This window comes from Muntiacus reevesi, chromosome 4, assembly GCF_963930625.1.
Source record: "Muntiacus reevesi chromosome 4, mMunRee1.1, whole genome shotgun sequence".
In the NCBI taxonomy this organism is placed as follows: domain Eukaryota; kingdom Metazoa; phylum Chordata; class Mammalia; order Artiodactyla; family Cervidae; genus Muntiacus; species Muntiacus reevesi.
In genome coordinates this window covers 31,166,381-31,185,527 of record NC_089252.1, presented here as the reverse complement: position 1 = coordinate 31,185,527, position 19,147 = coordinate 31,166,381, and the positions used below count along the sequence as shown (strand labels likewise).

Sequence of the window (19,147 nt, the reverse complement as noted above, 5' to 3'; positions counted from 1 at the left end):
TCTTCCTCACTGGAGATGTTGGGGAGGAGTGTAGATCACCTTCTCCCATGGTAGCCAGTGCCTCCAGGAAGTGGGACTAATGGGTCATCCATAGCTGGATTATAGCAAAATTATACAAAAAAAAAACAGTTTTCTTTTTAGCTTCTCTTTTGAATCTTGAACACTTGGCAATTTTCGCAGCCCTGTAAACAAATAGAGGGGCTTCCCTGGTGGCTCAGTGATAAAGAATCCACCTGCCAATGCAGGTTCAGTCTCTGTCGTGGGAAGATCTCCTGGAGAAGAAATGGCAACCCACTCTAGTATTCTTGCCTGGATAGAGGAACCTGGCAGGCTACAGTCCACGGGGTCAGAAAGAGTTGGACAGGACTTATCGACTGAACTAAGAACAAACAGGACTTTGACTTCAGTTTCTCAGTATCTGCAGCTGATGAGCCTTTTCCTACCCACAGACATTTCTCTGTCTTGCATTCTATAACTGGATACACACATGCACCCAGGCCTTGCCATGACCTGTGTGACTTGACCTTGACAGCACATTAGGGACACCTGGGGAGTGTTTAAAATCCCAGTGCATGAGTTGCCTCCCACCCAATTAAGTCAAATACTCTTGAGTTAGGCCCAAGCAACAGGAGTTTATAAAGCTCCTGGGTGATTCTAATGTTTAGTTCTAAGAGAGGCTGAAAGGAAATGAAATTCCTGGTTTGGAAGAGTGGAAGCATTATCATAAACTGAACACAGGGTTAGAACTTGAATTCCTAGCTCTGCCTGAGGTCAACAGTGTGACCTCATATCCGAGGTTACAGTTAATATGATTAACGGATAACGCTGAGCACCTCCAATGTGCCAGGTGTTACACCGAGCTCTTTAAGTGGATGTTCTTACTAAACCCTCACATAACTGTGTGGGAGAAGTACTATTATCAGAGAGAAGGATGCAGTAGCCTAGAAAGGTGAGTAGTTTGTGCAGGCTCCCACAGATGGAAAGCGGCATTGGAATTTAAACTCAGCCTGACCCCAAAGCCGGGGCCTTCTTGAGAGCAATGCACTTCCATTCAACCCACTTTTCACTTCGAGTCAACCACATGCTGCTTGTCTGTCAGTAATTCTCCCACTGCACGATGATTCAGGGGAGTTGCAGAGATAGTACATAGAGAAACATTTAATGCTATTTAAGAAGAAATATATTTCATAAATCCCAAAGGGTTGTCATTTAACTCTTAGGAAGAGATCATCTTTAGAACACCCCCATCAGGAATGAAGTCACAGAGTCATTTTTTTTCACTGTTAGGCTGAGAGTTACTGAGAAGCTAGATTAGCACAGTCCTGGTGGAGATGAATATGGACTCGAAGTTATTCAGGGGATGGAATGTATCAGATCATATAATAACTGAAGGTGGGTGGCAGAGGAGAGGCAAGAGTTAATATAATTCTGAGACAACTAGTGCAGGTTACTAGGTGGATGGAGAAGTCAGTTGTGGAGAGAGGAGAAGGACAAGCCTTTAGGTGGAAGGAGAATGAATGGAGTAGGTGGCATATTGAGTGACAGGTGCCTCAAGCAGGTGGAAAGCTGGTGGGAGACTGGCAGGTGTCTCTGGGGGCATCAGCAGAAGAGTGGCATAGGGCAACTGATGTGGGAGACCCAGTGAGTACGCTGGATGTAATGTTCCCTGTTTCATGCAAGCCCTCAGATTAGACAAAATAAGAAACTAATTCTGCCTCCAAAAGTCAAAAAAGAGAGAGAAGACCACCAGGCTTTGTGGTTAAATACTGGACTTTGGGGCCAGCCTTCCTGGGTTTGCATCAGGTTTTCTCACTTACTACTGGCGAGTAGTAAGTGTGTGTTCTTGAATAATTAACTTTTCTGTGGGTCTACTTCTTGCAGCATCAATGAGGATAGTGAGTGAATGCTTAGTCATTCAGTTGTGTCCGACTCTTTCCGACCCGGGGACTGTAGTTCACCTGGCTCCTCTGTCCATGGAATTCTCCAAACAAGAATACTGGAGTGGGTTGCCATTCCCTTTTCCGGGGGATCTTCCTGACCCTGAAATCGAACCTAGGTCTCCTGCATGGCAGGCAGATTCTTTACCTGCTGAGCCATCGGGGAAGCCTTGTAAATGAGGATAGGTAATACAAGGCTATGATTTTTCCAGTGGTCATGTATGGATGTGACAGTTGGACTGTGAGGAAAGCTGAGTGCCGAAAAATTGATGCTTTTGAACTATGGTGTTGGAGAAGACTCTTGAGAGTCCCTTAGACTGCACGGAGATCCAACCAGTCCATCCTAAAGGAGATCAGTTCTGGGTGTTCATTGGAAGGACTGATGCTGAAGCTGAAACTCCAATACTTTGACCACCTCATGCAAAAAGTTGACTCATTGGAAAAACCCAGATGCTGGGAGGGATTGGGGGCAGGAGGAGAAGGGGACAACAGAGGATGAGATGGCTGGATGCCATCACCAACTCGATGGGCATGAGTTTGAGTAAACTCTGGGAGTTTGTGATGGACAGGGAGGCCTGGCATGCTGCGATTCATGGGGTCACAAAGAGTTGGACACGACTGAGCAACTGAACTCAACTCAACTGAATAGTAATATCTCATGGTGTTGTGAGGATTCAATGAGGTGATAGACATAAAACACGTGGCACATGGTAGGCATGCAGTAAATATTAGCTATTATTATTATCATTAAACACACTAATAACTTGAGAGGGACACGAGTGGTCTGCAGGCATTTTTCCTGCTACTGATCAGGGGGTGGAGGTGTTCTTTTTGGAGGAGGGGATAGCCAGACTGGGTCTGGAGTTTGGGTTAAATTTAGATGAGTGAATGTTGTTGCTCCACAAACAGAAGCCCAAAGCTGGGAGGCAGCAGGATGTGGTGGGACTCACAGGTACAGACACTTTGCAGTGTTTTCCTCTCATCTCTCAGTTCTCACCATATCCCTACAAGAGCAGAATAAAATCCCAATCTTACAGGTCAGGAAATTGAATCTTAAGTTAAAAAAACTGCCCAAGAGCACCCAGTAAGTAGAGTTGGAATTAAAACTTAGGGCTGTAGAACCCCAAAGAATGTGCTCTTCATAGTCATGTGTCCTCTTCACATGTGGTCTCTACAGGCTTGGGAAGCTCGGTGAACAGGTGAACAGGGATGGTTTGGAGGAGAAAGGGGACAGGGGGAGGTGAACTCAGAACCACTCACTGGAGCCCAATCAGATGAGCCTTGGATGGCTTGATATGAGGTGTTTTGTTTTGTTTTCTTTTTTTTAATAAAAATGGTTGAATGCTGCCTCTCTCAAGAACTACTATGGTTCTTCTCTTGAGAACCACTGTGGGTCTTCTGAAGCTCCAGGAAGAGGAATGTTAGTTGTTCAGTCATGTCCAACTCTTTGTGACCCCATGGACTGTATCCAGCCAGGCTCCTCTGTCCATGGGAATTTCCAGGCAAGAATACTGGAGTGGGTAGCCATTTCTTTCTCCAGGGCATCTTCCTGACCCAGGGATCAAACCCAGGTCTTCCGCAATGCGGGCAGATTTTTTACTGTCTGAGCCACCAGTGAAGCAAGCCCCCAGGGAGGGGAGGTGCTCTGGATACCTGCTGGTCCCACGTACCACAGACCTGTGTAGGATGGGAGCAACATGCATCCTTCCCCAGAATGAATTCATCCCTATTGAATTCAGCTCTTAGAATCAAAAGTCAAAACTGAGCAAGGCACTTAGCAAGACAGGCATTCTCCACCCTTCCCCCAGATAATTAGCTGTCCTGATTTTTGGTTTCTCTCCCACACAGCCATTGCAGGATGCGCCAGCCATCTCCCCGAGGAGCTCGAAGGCATGGGGAGAGGTTCAGTCTTGCCCACCACTTCCCGGAGCCCAGACCAGTCACCGAGCCTTCCGGTTTGGGGACAGTCCCACCAGCCACTTACTATTCATGCTTCCCCAGGATTTGCTGAAACCCAGGTATTATTTCATGTTCCTGCCCCATGCCAACTCAGACTCTGAGCCTACATAGGACTCTATATATTACTAGGGCAGGCTAACCTCTGTGATGCCAGGCACTTGCCACTGAGGAAGGGGCTTGTTGTTGTTTAGTCACTTAATCATGTCCAGTTCTTTGTGATACCATGGACTGTAGCCCACCAGGCTCCTCTGTCCATGGGGTTCCACAGGCAAGAGTACTGAAGAATTGCCATGCCCTCCTCCAAGGGATCTTTCTGACCCAGGGATTGAACCTGTGTCTCCTGCTTGGCAGGCGGATTCTTTACTGCTGAGCCACCTGGGAGGTCCAGTGAAGTGGGGAACAACCATGTTTATGAAAAGATGTGCCAGCCTGCCCAGCACACAGAGCCCAGCCACTGAAGCATCCTTCCTCCGTGCGGCCAGAGGCACACCTGACAGGTGCTGCCCAGACCCTGAAACAGTCAGCTCGGCTCTGGTTTAGAACTGACAGTGTGCTAAAAATAAGGCTGATATGTCTTTCCAAAGCTGCTATTTATTTGTGATACATCAGCTTTCTTCTCCTGCATTCTACAGTCAGAGAAAAATCATTCTTTCAGGACGACTTGGTGCCAGATAACATCATCTTTTGAGAATACATTGGGACGTTTTGTGCTAACAAGTTGTATCTCTTTGGGGGAGGAGGGAATGAGCAGAGATATTAATTGTGTCAGGAAAAAAAGAAAGGCGAGGCTTGTCATTTTTATATGATTTGAAGGAGACATAAATAAAACAGTGCCCAGAATTCTTTGGGGACTTATCTACCAAGGCATAATTGCCCAAAAGTCAAAAAGACTTGACTTTCAGATTTTGGCTTTCCATCCACTCGCTCGGCCACTGGCTGGCTGTGTGACCTCTAGCCACAAGCCAGTTCAGGTCCTGGCGATGCAGATGTCAAGATTAGGTTAGATGCGCAAGAGAATGGTTGTTCCTGTGGAAGATAAAAGAAGGGAGCAGGAGCTGGTGGGGAGAGCCTTCAGCTGAGATGCGGCAGGGGTGCTGTGAAAGGAGAGGGGAAGGCAGACAGAAGTGGGAAGAGCCTCAGACAGCAGGGACGCTCTGAGGAAGTCAGGTTGGCGGGTGGGCATCCAAGCAGAGATCATCACGAGTGTTGGCAGAATGACCTGGCTCTTTTCTGCTGAGCTTGATGTGTAGCTGGGAGTCGCTGGGTGCCACTGCGGTTCTGAGAGAGGGGCAGCTGGGTGCTGCCAGGCTACTGTGCCCTGACAGTGGTGTCTCCTGAAGGGAGCTCTGAGGGGCAACTCCAAGGCCGCCACACGCTGCTGTCTTATTATGCCACACTTAAAAGTGGCATAATTACACCTGCCTCACGTTTCCAGAAATTGCTCCATCTCTTTGAACCTCAGTTTTCTCAGCAGTTAAATAGGGTTGGTAATGTCTTGTTTGGAGGGAGGAGAGGTCATAGGTTGGAATGAGCTGGCCCTCGGAAGTGGCCCCAGTAAGCAAGTGTGTGATTCGCAGGCAGGTGTGAAAGCCGGAAGGGGAGGGGCTGGGTGTGTGAAAGCCAGAAGGGGAGGGGCCAAGCTATGAAGGTGAGCCTCAGCCCTGAGGTCCAGATTCCAGTAGACTTGTGGACATTATGGAGATCCCTGATCTGGCAAAGTTGTGTCAGTGGGAGACAGGCAGACAGCAGAGGTGGTGACCCTCTCAGCTCTCAGCCCGTCCTGGGCCTACCCCGCTCCCCAGCGCTGCTGTCTCAGTCACGCTGGCCATAATGTCAACAGTCTCCCTGGGATGCTGCATGCACTGCCCTTTTTCCACCCTTCAGCCCCCTCCCCTCTTCCCCAGTTCTGAGGCTGTTCTGCTAGCTTTGCACTCCCCCCTCCCTCCATGGCCCCTTCTCTCCTGCATCTTTTCTCGGCACATTCACTGTGATGACCTATCTGGCTTCCTCTGATGATTCAACACTGGCATCTTCCCATCCAACCCTGAATTATATACAATAAATGGAAAAAGTAATATTCTTAAAGGGGAAGTGGGAGAAAGTAATCCTTAGTACATATAATTTTAAAATTATTTTCGTCCCCAATATTGTGGCAATCAGTGTATTTTCAGGATCTTGCAAGATTTGGACTATTCTGTCATTCTCATCCTAGTTTCTATTCTTGCAAGTTTGATCTCTGCTTTAAAACCCTATACCACCATTTTAGGGACTTCCCTGATAGCTCAGTTGGTAAAGAATCTCCCTGCAATGCAGGAGACCCTGGTTCAATTCCTGGGTCTGGAAGATCCGCAGGAGAAGGGGTAGGCTACCCACTCCAGTATTCTTGGGCTTCCCTGGTGGCTCAGCTGGTAAAGAATTCGCCTGCAATGTGGGAGACATGGGTTTGATACCTGGATTGGGAGGCCCCTGGGGAAAGGAAAGGCTACCCACTCCAGTCTTCTGGCCTGGAGAACTCCATGGACTGTATAGTCATGGGGTCGCAAAGAGTCAGACACGACTGAGCGGCTTCCCCTTTCACCACTATTTTAACCTCTGGGTGAATGTAAAAAAAAAATGCTTCTTTGATCTCTGCCTTACCTTCTAATCCTCAGCAATAAAGACTTATAGCTGCAATACAATATGCCAGGATTTGAAGCTACTGATGTCTTTTTGGGGTGTTAGTCAGTTAGTCTTTTCTGAAAGAAAATTGCTTCAAAAAATAATGCTGGAAAGCAAATGTCAAGTCCAATAACAAAGCCCACATATGTGTAAAGTACTTTAATTCTGTAGCAAGTTCTAATATCCTCCTCAAATTGGCTAACCCTCATTCTCCAAACCTCCGCACTAACAGGCAGCTACACCGAGAGACATACTGAGCAGTGTCACCATCTGGTCTCTTTAATCTCACGAATATAGATTTCTTTTTCATTTTGAGGAACTCTACCCTCAAGGAAACTTGCAAATATGAAGCATGAAAGTGCATCTCCAGGTTTGCTCAACCTCACAGTATTAAAAAGCAAAGAGATGCAACAGCGTCAGTATTTCTTCCACTTCCTGATTCTGCCTCCACATTTTTCCATTTACTTCAATTCAGTAACTGTTTCTTAGGGCTTCCCAGGTGGCAGTGGAGGTAAAGAAGCCGCCTGCCAGTGCAGGAGACAGATGTGGGCTCCATCCCTGGGTCGGGAAAATCCGCTGGAGAAGGGCATGGCAACCCATTCCAGTATTCTTGCCTGGAAAATCCCATGGACAGAGGAACCTGGCAGGCTACAGTCCACTGGACATGACTTAGCAAGTAAACCACAACCAGGGCGTCTACACAGCACAAACCAGTCAAAGAATGAAACATCCATTGCTTCATTCTCAGAGCTCATCATGGTGCCTTGTACATACAACCCACTCATTAAATATTTGTTGAATTAATAAGTAAATGGATGAATGGATGTGAGTGTGCATAGAAAGTAAAGCTTGCTTAGCCACACGTGCCTATATGCAACCATCATGCAAAGGAAATTTAACTTTAACTCTTTGCTTTTACTGCATGATGCTTGCTTAATTCCTGTTCCATCAAAGGTGAAGTATTAAGGTCTGAGAAACATAAGGGTGGGCAAGAGAAGGTGAACTGGACTTCTGTGCCTCTGTGTTAAATATGTCTTATAGAAAGAAAATGCCTACCCAATGCTTAACTCAAATCCTTGTTATTCAAGTTTTCCCCTGACTTTTCCTCACAACTTTCTTTTCCCTGCATGTATATGAAATAGAAAGCATATTCAATGGGTTTAAAAATCGAGGCTGCTTGGTGAAATAAACCAGTTGCAAAAAGACAAATATTGTATGATTCTATTTCTATGAAGCACCTACAACAGTCAGATTCTTAGAGACAGAAAGCAGAATGGTGGTTGCTAGGCAGTGCTGGGAGGAGTGAATACAAAGCTGTTGTTTAATGTGTAGGGATTTTCAGTTTTACAAGATGAAAAGAGTTCTGGAGATTTGCTGCACAACAGTGAAGGTACTTAACACTTCTGAGCTCTATTCTTAAAAATGGTTAAGATGCTAAGCTTTATGTTATGTGTATTTTACTGTAATTTTCTAAAATGCAGATTTTTTTAAAAGTAGGGCATCTTCCTCCTTGCCATTCACTCAGACTTACATCGCTAGCTGAGGTTGTCATAAAACTTCCTCTTATTCCCCAACACAGTAAGGAAATTATACAACAAAACTTCTAACCGCTGAAAAACAAGCTTTTAAAAACTCCCAAAGAAATAGGTTGTTTAATCAATTACATGCCTTAGTTTATTCACTTAAATTATGGAGTAGTGGGGGCTTGCTCCTCACCCTCTCTCCCGGCCTTGGAGATTTGGAGAAACATGACAAACCTCTTGTTTTCCTTCTTTGCATTTTGCTGTCTTTCCCCTGCAGGTCACAGTTTGCTGTGGATGTGCTGACAACAGCGTCGAGAGGGCTCGTGTTTTATACGGGGACTAGGAACTCCTTTATGGCTCTTTATCTTTCAAAGGGACGGCTGGTCTTTGCCCTGGGGGCAGAAGGGAGAAAACTGAAGCTCAAAAGCAAAGAGAAGTTCAGTGACGGGAAGTGGCACACGGTGAGCTCTGGGGCTGCCTTAGAACCTCCCCCGGGGCCAAGTTCACTGCCGAGTAGCTGAAGACGGAAGTCTCAGCGTTCTTCCAGGTGGGAGGGCATGAGCACTGGGAGAGCACGTGTGGTCAGAGGCACCGAGCACCCCAGCATCTCGGCCCCAGAGACTCCTGCACATGCCATGCACAGATGTCATCCTAGATGCCAAGATGCGCTTTCCTCTCTGCTTCTTCAGATCCTCCCTGCCTCACAGCTCCGTGGACTGCTCCTTGCTTGTTCCCGTCCTTGCCCCCTGGACCATTTCTCTCCTTCAGGACAATTTCCAGGTCTCCAGACCCTTCTCTGAGTCTGGAATGCTTTCTCTGGAGCACAGGTGTAAGGGCCCACATCCTCAGCATCTCAGCTCTTGCCTAAAGGCATCCCGGGGTTAAAGAAATGCAGTTTAAGGCAAGTGTGTACATGCATGCTAAATCGCTTCAGTTGTGTTTGACTCTTTGTGACTCTATGGACTGTAGCCCACCAGGCTCCTCTGTCCATGGAATTCTCCATGGCAAGAATACTGGAGTGGGTTGCCATTCCCTTCTCCTGAGGATCTTTCAAGTCAGGGATCAAACCCAGGTCTCTTGCATTACAAGCAGATTCTTTACCATCTGAGCCACCAGGGATGCAGGATGAGGCAGGCCCAGGTCATTTAAGCACTGGATTAGGTGAGGATTTGGGATTTTATTCTGAGTCTCTGAAGCTTTTAGAGAATCTAAAACTTAAAAAAAAAAAAGCATTACATGATCAGCTTTATCTTTTTAAAACCCTCTTTAGCTGAAGCATTTATAAAGGAGCAAAAGTAGAAGACCAGATGGATGCTGTTGCCTTTGGTTCAAGAGACCAAGGTGGAGGGGGAGAGAGTGGATGTGTCAGAAGGCAGAGCCCAGAGGGCCTCTTGACTCCTCTGGAAAGAGAGGAGTCAAGATGGAGTCCTGTGATTTTGGACCAGCATTGGGGTCAGTAGTGGAGATGAGACGGAGAAGGTGTGGGGAAGGTGGGTGTGACTGGGGAAGAATGGTTCTGTTGTGAATATCCTTTGACTGAGTTGCCTGTCAGACATCCAAGCCCAGGTGTCAGTAGACAGTGGAGGCCAGCAGTCACAGCTGGGCATCTACACTGGGGAGTCGTTAGTGAATAGTCTGGTATCCAGGAGGTGGCAGAGTCCACACCAGAGTCCAGGGATCCTGACTTTTAGCAAAGAGTTGAAAACACTTGCTCCTCTTGTTAGACAAGAAGTAGCCCTTGGTCTCTTCTCCAGGACCCCTGCTCAGAGGAGCATGTGGCTTTCCCTGTCTCAGCTCTGCACAAACTCTTCCTTCCCCTGCGTTGCACGGATGTGTGTTTATTTATGACCCTTTGACTCTTCAGTTATTTGTCTTTTGTCTAAGTTTCCAGGCCAGCTATTTATTTTTGTTCACTTTCGAGAATTTTTTTTAGTTCATGTTTTAAGCTCACTCTGGTTAATATCTAACATAATCTCACAAAATAAGGATGATGAACACTAAGGAAACACTAAGGAAAAAAAATCTCTGATTTTTTTCAAAGCTACTGGAAGGGACAGAAAAAAAAATTTTTTTTTAAATTCCTGTGACCACTAATAAACTACAATGCCAGATGTTGAAGGTAAGAATACAGTTAACTTATTTTCTTTATCCTTAAGGTGACATTTGGGCAAGATGGAGGCAAGGGGCGCTTGGTTGTGGATGGTCTGAGGACCCGAGAGGGACGTCTGCCTGAAAATTACACCATCAGCCTCAGAGCACCAGTTTACCTGGGATTGGCTCCATCAGGGAAACCAAAGGTAAATAGGGATGCTTCGGAGCCATAGATGAGAACAAGTCACCTTCAAAGTTTTATAAGATATTCAAGAGTATCAAAATTCTTTAAATTATTTTAAAAACTGAATCTGTGTTTTAATGTTATTTAACATGTTATAAGATAAAATTACCCCAAGAACCAAACTTGGGGAAAATTTGGGCTAAGGAGAGTTACCAGTCTGTCTGTCCCCAGAAGGAGGGGCACGTGCCTGGATTTGTCAGGTTCAGAGGCTCCGATGGGGCTGTGGCCACAGGGCTGAGCTCTGCGGATGCCCCTTCCCTTGTCTCCTCCAGGAGGCCAGAGCGCTCACTGCCCTGGTTACTTGGGGTGGCCGAACTCACCCATGACTATTCTCCCAGATTTGCCCTTTTTGCTCGTAAAGTGAAGATGGGCCTGTCAACAGCTCCAACCCCGACACTGTCTTCTGGCAAATTCGCTACCAGACGCTCAGCCCCTCCTACCCCTTCCCTCTCCACGGGCACCCATTCTGGTGTGAGGGAAGGGATCAGATTCCATTCTGGGCCGGAAATGGACATAATTAAAGCAAGGCACTTCTGCCAGAGTGGGTTCTAGACGGTCAGGCTGACCTGGCCTTGCCTGTGATGTCTCCACAGGGCTCATCCTGGCCCACTTGAGTTTTACACTGGGGTTTGGGCCAAAACCCCAGCCAGTCAAAGTACTGTTTTACTCTTTGTATATAGTAACTGTTACATATGTATCATAAGTAATATGTAACATAATTTATGTATTATCTACTATGTTATAATGTATAACATATAATCTCTACATATATAATGTATACTGTATAATCTAGACATATATAATGTAATACATGTATAATGGATAACATGTTAATTGCTAAGGAGGTTACTCATTGCTTGTTTTTCTGCAACCTCTGTACCTGTTTCTCAGAGTAATCACAGGACAGAGTAGCAATTCAGGGTCACAATTTGGATGCTCTTTGACTTGGATAAATCACACTCAACATCCTAAAGTCTGAGACAACCAGTCACACCCCACTTACAACATCCTTTACACGCAAGGTCCCATTTACATGCCTTCCTTCACCCCGAGGATGGAAACCACTGGATCACCCTCCTCCACGTCCTTACAAAGGGCGGGCAACATCCAGTCCCCCAGTGGCTATCTCAAGACACACAGCATCTTTGGAGATTCTGAGTTAGGTTATGGCCTGTCCTGGAGGTTCTGAGCATCATGTCAGATATAAGCTCATCATTGTTTATGACAGCAAATCTGAAGAAACTAGAAATTTCACAGGAGGCCCAATCAGTACTCTGTTGTTGACACCGACACCACATGCCTCTAGAATGCCATGGGATTCCCTTAAAATGATCATGTTTTGCATCTGTCATGTAGGATGTCAGAGTCCTAAAGGCATTTGCTGTACAAGAGAGCTGAGGGATTTTTATTCAGTGATTTATTAACTTTTTGGAGAATTTTGTGGAAGTTCTAGCTCCTCTCCCCGGGAAAATGCACTGGACTTCTGAAATATAATTTAAGGGATCAGAGAACCCCAGAAGCTCATCCTTGGGCCCCAAGTGAGGAGCCCTTGTTCCAGGCCTGCTTTGGGCAGCTGTGGGGCTCCACGCAGGCCCTTTGATCCCATCCCCTGTGTCTGATCTTAACCCCTCCAGCGTTTGTGATTCGTTGACTGTGCACTGGGCCCAGCAATGTAGGAGCTTTTTTACACTTTATTATTTTGGGAATGTTTTGGCCTCTTTTTTCTGTCAGCTGCCCTGCCTTAAGCTATCACACGGGCTTATGAAACTCTAAAGTATTTTGTACCTGCAAAGAGATTGGGAGATCTGTGAACTGCAAGGTGGAAATTCCCCCTTGTTGCAGCTCTGGTGGTGGCCTGGGGTCAAGTCACCCCCTCTATTCTTTTTTCTTAAACTTTTTATTTTATATTGGTGTATAGCCAATTAATAATGTTGTGAGAGTTTCAGGTGAACAGGATAGGGACTCAGCCATACATAGACATGTAGCCATTCTCCCCTAAACTCCCCTCCTATCCAGGCTGCTACAAGACATTAGGCATAGTTCCATGTGCTATGCAGTAGGTCCTTGTTGGTTATCCATTTTAAATATAGCAGTGTGTACAGGCCCATCCCAAAGTCCCTATCTATCCCTTCCTCCCAGCAACCATAAGTTTGTTCTCTTAAGTCTGTGAGTCTCTTTCTGTTTTCTAAGTAAGTTCATTTGTATCATTTCTCTTTAGAGTTCACATATAAGGGATGGCATACAGTTTTTCTCCTTCTCTGTCTGACTTACTTCACTCAACATGACAATCTCTAGGTACATCCATGTTGCTGCAAATACACCCCCATCTATTCTTGATTCCACACCAGGTAGCCATCTCCACCACCCCTGCTCTCTGCACCAACACCCCTTGGTTTGGCAACACCCAAACTTTGACCACCCACGAGACACCTGGTATCCATGTTTTCTGACACTGTGGAGGGAGCCAGAATGGGCCAGTCAGGCCCACCTGACTCTTAGAAGCAGGATGGATGGATCCCCCTCCTTCCTGCTTTTTTGAACAACTGTCCTCACCCTTGACCTTGGCTGCTTGTGCATTTCTGGGAGCTGTGGGTCACGCAGTTTGCTTTCTCTTCTGCTTGGTTGCAGAGCCTCCCCCAGAACAGCTTTGTGGGCTGCCTGAGGAACTTTCAGTTGGATCTGAAACCCCTGGAAACCCCTTCTGCAAGTTTTGGGGTGTCTCCTTGCTTGGGTGGCTCTTTGGAGAAAGGCATTTATTTCTCCCAAGAAGGAGGTCATATCATCCTAGGTAAGGAGCAGTTTGAAAGCATTTCAATCTTCATAGTCTTGATTCTGAAGAACTTTTATCCTTTTTCTTGAATTATGATGGGTTACCTATTTCTTTAATTTTCTTTTGAAAGCTAACTCTGTGTCACTGGGGCCAGAATTTAAGCTTGTTTTCAGCATTCGCCCGAGAAGCCTCACTGGAATTCTCATTCACATTGGAAGTCAACCCGGGGAGCACTTATGTGTTTTTATGGAAGCAGGAAAGGTACGTGGTCCTCTGATGTCACGGGAGAGTGTGTGAATCTATATTAGAACCACATTCTATTTCTGGAGACCAAGGTAGGTGAAGTTAAGGTAGACTGGAATCTGATCTTGTATTTAAGAGACATAACTTCAGAGCTACTCTTTGGGTTTAGCAAGTAATTTGGTCATCATGTGTTCTGTTCTTCATCTTTATTTATTTTTTTTTTAAACTTAATATATCTATTTTTATTCTGTACTCTTTTTTTTAAATTAAATTTTATTTTATTAGTTGGAGGCCAATTTCTTCACAACATTTCAGTGGGTTTTGTCATACATTGACACGAACCAGCCATAGAGTTACACGTATTCCCCATCCCTATCCCCCCTTCCACCTCCCTCTCCACCCGACTCCTCTGGGTCCTCCCAGGCCTGAGCACTCGTCTCATGCATCTCACCTGGGCTAGTGATCTGTTTCACCATAGATAATATACATGCTGTTCTTTTGAAACATCCCACCCTCACCTTCTCCCATGTTCTTCATCTTTAAAGTTGGGCAGATGCAAACAGGCTGGGCTGAATTTCAGCTCCACCACTTGGTTAAATGGCCCTAGGGAACTTAACCTCTTTCAGATTCACTTTCTTTATCTTTATAAAGAGAATAGGACTTCCCTGGCAGTCCAGTGGTTAAGACTCTGAGCTTCCGATGCAGGGGATGCAGTTTCAGTCCCTGGTCAAGGAACTAAGATCCCACATACTGTGTGGCATGGCCAAAAAAATGAAAAGCTAAATTAAAATGTGGAGAATAATGCTTATACCTGAGGGCTTTCGTCCAACAGAAGAGAAGCTGCTGTATACTCAAAACAGTTTCATTTTTCTCACCTCCCCTTCACCCTTGTCACGTGTCTCCTTTTATTCATAAGGGCAGGGCCAGGATTCATGGGATGGATTTTCTCACCAGTTGTCTACACTGTGTTACATCCAGGCCCATGGCCCTGTGTCCTCTGGGTCAGTTTCAGATTCCCCTGATCCTGTCTACATGGCACACCGGCCTTTCTGGTCCCTGCAGTCAGGCCGGTCACCGGGTTTGCATCCAGCCTTCCTTCAGCTTTTCATGGATTCCTTCTTCAGTGTGTGCTTCTGCTGCACCATCCTTCCCATCACTCACAGGCCTACTCCATATCTTATTTCTACCCCCCACTTTTACCTCTTACCTTTTTAAAAAATATTCATTTATTTCTTTGACTGCGCTGAGTCTTAGCTGTGGCATGAGAACTCTCAGTTGCGACATGTGGGATCAGACCCAGGCCCCCTGCATTGGGAGCATGAAATCTTAGTCACTGGACCACCAGGGAAGTCCATCTCTTACCTTTAAAAAAAAAAAAATCTCTTTAAAACCAAATTCTTCTAGGAAGCCTCTCTCAATTAAGACCTTAAGGCAAAGATTGATAATAATGCCATTTTCTTGTACCTCTATCCTTCCAGTTTATTAAACATGAGGGAAAACTCTCAGGATAAAATATAGTAGCCCAAACTCTTGGATGCTTTTTTTAATTAAGCTACAGCTTGAAGTGTGAGCGGGCCTCTCATGGGCCAGAGGAGCGAGCGGCTATGCTTGAGCTGGTGCAGACAAGCCTCACTTTTCATGGGAGGGGCTGGGAAATGCCGCCAGTGAGTCCTTCTGGATAGGAAATAATCCGCCCCCCCCCCCAAGCGAAATCCAGACCTGATAACCTTCCTAACTAACAGCTGTGATGCTGTTTAGCTTGAAAATTGCCCAAGAAGAGGCTACACTGTTGAGGACCTGCAAATTAAGTGTAAATTATTTATCCACATGCTTATTTCAGTCCTCTCATTTCCTTGACCTTGATTCAGCCCATGGAGGATCCTGGCCCATAGTGGGAACGTGGGATTCTGCACAATAGCACATTGAGTGCCTGACCCTGGCACGTGCCCAGAGCAAACTTGGTCGGTTAGCCTGCTGAATTCCTTGGATGAGAACTCTCCTGAAGTCCTGTGTTCACGGAATTATATAAGTGGCTGGCCTTTTCAGCAGAGTGTAGGCCTCAGCCAGCACTTTTGCCTTCCAAATTTTACTTGTCTTCCTAAACAATCCTACTGTCACATGCTAATAACTCAGGCAGGTCTTGGAGGCTAATCAGTAACCTTTGAGTCAATCTGATGAGATCAGTGTTTAGGGTCAGAGGAAAGGCTCCTTGCCTTTGGCATCGGGTTCAGGCCAGGCCCTGGGTTTGAAGCTCACATGCCTGAAAGGGATGCTGCAGACAGATGCTTATGAAGCCTTGGCCCCCGCGTGACCACCTGGAATGGGAGGGGGCACCCATATTTCAAGGGCTCCTGGGAGGTCAGGGTGCAAGAACTGGGAAGGGACATGGCAGGACATGGGCTCCACCTGCCTTTCTGAAGGAAATAGGAAAATGCATGTATGTTCCAGGTCACGGCCTCTGTGAGCAGTGAAGCAGGTGGGGTCTTGACATCGGTGACACCCAAGCAGGCTCTGTGTGATGGACAGTGGCACTCGGTGGCAGGTATGATGTTCAGAAGCCTGTTGTTCACAGGCTGAAACAGTCTCCCTTCCCATCCAGACTTGAATGTCCCAATGTGGTGTCAGTTCATCTGTCCATTAGCATTTGACCAGGGTCAGCCCACCAGGCTAACATTCTGGGAACCTGTCCCTTCTCACTCAGCCCCAGTCATATTTACATAATTTTTGACTCCAGTTCTCTGTAACACTTTGAGGGGTTTTGTTTGTTTGTTTTTAAGGCTAGCAAACTGATGAGCTGTGCTTTTTTTCAAGGTAGGATAACATTGTGACTTAGATTTTGGCTCTAAAGTCAGAAGTAACCAAGTTCAGATCTCAGTTTCAGCCCTTACCAATGAGACCTTGGGCAAGCTACTTAATTTCTCTTTATCTTCAGTTTTCTCATCAGCACAATGGAGATAAAAATAGTGATACACCTGCCAGGGTTGTGAAAATTAATGGTATAATGCATATAAAGTACTTAGCAGTGTCCAATATATACTAAATGCTCAGTAAATGTTTGCTCTTACTATGGTTAAAGTTCATTGTTGGGTTATTTTTTCAACAACTATTTAATATTAATGCCGAAGATTTAGACAAACCACTTGACAGAGAACAGGCACAGCCTCTCAAATTGAATCTGGTATTTTATGAATAACTTGCACATATGAGTTTGGTGATACAGTAAACTGTATTGGCTGGAATACCAGGGACTTCCTTGGTCGCTCAGATGGTAGAGAATCTGCCTGCAGTGCCAGAGGGCTGGATTTGCTCTCTGAGTTGGGACGATCCCCTGGAGAAGGGAGTGGCAACCTACTTCAGTATTCTTGCCTGTAGAATCCCATGGACAGAGGAGCCTGGTGGGCTACAGTCCATAGGGTTGCAAAGAGTGGGACACGACTGAGCGACTAACACTTTCTTGGCTAAAAGCGAACTCCGTTGCAGTGGTTAAGGTTTGTAATATGGGAGGAGTTTTATTTAGAGGGTCAAAAGCCACTGTCTTTGGAGTCAGTTTTCAGAAGTCAGTCAGTGTCTTCTTGGAAGGAACCAGAGATCGTGGGAAAAGCTTTGGCTTCTGGAGCACAGGAAACTAGGTCTTAAATCCCAGCTCATTCAGTTTATAACAACTCCATCTTGTCAAGCTCCTCAGTGACTGAGGGAGATAGTCTTTTATCTGGGAAACGAGTGATAATACCTTCCTCACAGATTCATTTTCAGGATTAAATTCTGTCATGTATGTGGAAACACCTAAACAGCAATTAGTTGAATTTGTGTTGAGGTCGATGGAATTCCCTCGAGCAGCGCTCCCTCAGGTCCGACAGGAGTGAGTTAGAAAGGATTCAGCGTTGACGTGCAGGTGTAGACGTTACGCAGTGGGCGGGGCTCTCCTCAGGTGGCGGATCTGACCGCCTCCTTTCCCCCCAGTCACCATAAAACAACACATCCTGCACCTGAAGCTGGACGCAGACGACAGCTACACGGCCGGACGACACCCCTTCCCGCCGGCCCGCCCGCTGGAGCGTCTGTACATTGGAGGCGTGCCAGGTAACTCTGTGCCGACTTCTACACTGTGTCCCTTGTCAACTCTTAGCATGTCCATCTTAACCCAACAAATGCAACGCGCCCCCCCACCCCGCCCCTCCCCGCCATGGCTCATCAGCAGGGCATTCGTCCGCTGGACTGCGTAGACAGTGAAGCCCTTTTTCCAGCTTATGGGGAAACCCGACTGCCAGCAACAGACCATTTCCCAGCAGCCCGGCCCCATGGCTGTGGCTCCCTAATGTCCCACACTGATGATTTGTTTATCAACCTCTCTTAAGAGGCCACGTGAACCTAGAAGCCCTCTATCATAAAGAGTCAGACAAGGACCTCAGAAACTGGTCTCTCCCCCTCCAGGCACTGAGTTATGGTGAGGTATTAAGCCTTGTGGAGCCAGAATGGGGGACTCAGGCAGGTTGAGATGGAGTCAAGTTCAAGACTGGAAGTTTGCCTGGAAAGAGCCTCGTCAGTCTTCATTGTTTTATGTCCCTCCAGATGGTCTGGTTGTTAATTTTATAGTCTTCCATGACCCATGAAAAAGCACTGGAGCTTGGAGCCACTGTCTATTGCTTTGGGCTGTGGAATCTCCTTCTTTGAAGGATGTGAAGAGTAGCCTTGTGATTGATTTATCACAGCAGCATGTGTGTTGGGTACCCACCTAAGGCAAGAGATGACAGGGTGGCCTGAGACCTGGGGTACCTTTTGCTCTAAATAGGCTGTTTCTCACTTCACTAAGAATGCATTCACTGCATTAAATATGAATGATCCATCAAAGGCACCTCCTTTTGCTTTCAGGGAATCTGAAAACCCCGAAGCTTCCCGTGTGGACATCCTTTTTTGGCTGCCTGAAGAATATTCAAGTCAACCACATTCCTGTCCCTGTCACTGGAGCCGCAGAAGTTCAGGGCACTGTCAGTCTGAATGGCTGTCCTGACCACTGACTCAGACTCCCTTACACAGCAAGGAAGTTCATCTCCAGAAGCACTAATGACCCAGCACCCCTCCCTCTCCCCTCTCAAGGTCGTTCTTAACTTCAGACACCATCCGAATGTGTTTAATAGCAGATCTCATTTTTAATTCCAACCACGCGTACCCATCATTTTGGCATTCAGTGCTGCGTATATATTTTAAATCAAAATCCCATTTCTTAAAGTGAATCAACAAATTGTTACATGCTTCTGGTAATACCATTTTCCACTAAAAGTTCAGTGTCTTTTAAAGAACATTATTTGCCACTTGTTAAAAAAAATAAATATCTTTCAAAGCACTTTAAAACTACAAAAATTTTTATAATTTCTGGGGTTGAATAAATGCAGTATACTCTTTATGATGTTTTATCAACATAAAACCATTGATTTGATGGTCATTATTAATTGTATTAATTCTTTAGCACCTGTTCAGTGTGCTACATACAACACAATCTTCTACAAATAATTATCAAACACATGCTAGTGAGGTACTGTGTGTGCTCACTGTTGGGTCTGCAGTCATATATGAGGAGTAGTTACTTCTTTGAAGGAATATGCAGTCTGACAGAGGAGACACATAATACTCACAAAATGGTGAGTAACAAACTGAATTAATGAAACTATAACTCCACATGACTTCCCACATATAGTCTGCTACCAGCCAAGTCTAGATTATGATT

The 19,147-nt window shown here is 45.9% G+C and overlaps 1 protein-coding gene across 5 annotated transcripts in view; it reads left to right on the top strand.

Moving 5' to 3' along the window:
• LAMA3 (laminin subunit alpha 3) overlaps nucleotides 1-18,783 on the top strand; it is a 247,400-nt gene extending 228,617 nt beyond the window's left edge. For all 5 annotated transcript variants that reach the window (XM_065932447.1, XM_065932446.1, XM_065932445.1 and 2 more), the window contains 8 exons: nucleotides 3,786-3,955; nucleotides 8,355-8,538; nucleotides 10,234-10,374; nucleotides 13,041-13,200; nucleotides 13,313-13,443; nucleotides 15,874-15,967; nucleotides 17,386-17,505; nucleotides 18,295-18,783. In XM_065932447.1, the coding sequence (XP_065788519.1) occupies nucleotides 3,786-3,955; nucleotides 8,355-8,538; nucleotides 10,234-10,374; nucleotides 13,041-13,200; nucleotides 13,313-13,443; nucleotides 15,874-15,967; nucleotides 17,386-17,505; nucleotides 18,295-18,440 (1,146 nt within the window). In that variant the 3' untranslated portion in view covers nucleotides 18,441-18,783. The remainder of the gene's footprint in view (nucleotides 1-3,785; nucleotides 3,956-8,354; nucleotides 8,539-10,233; nucleotides 10,375-13,040; nucleotides 13,201-13,312; nucleotides 13,444-15,873; nucleotides 15,968-17,385; nucleotides 17,506-18,294) is intronic.
• The last annotated feature ends 364 nt before the right edge of the window (nucleotides 18,784-19,147 follow it).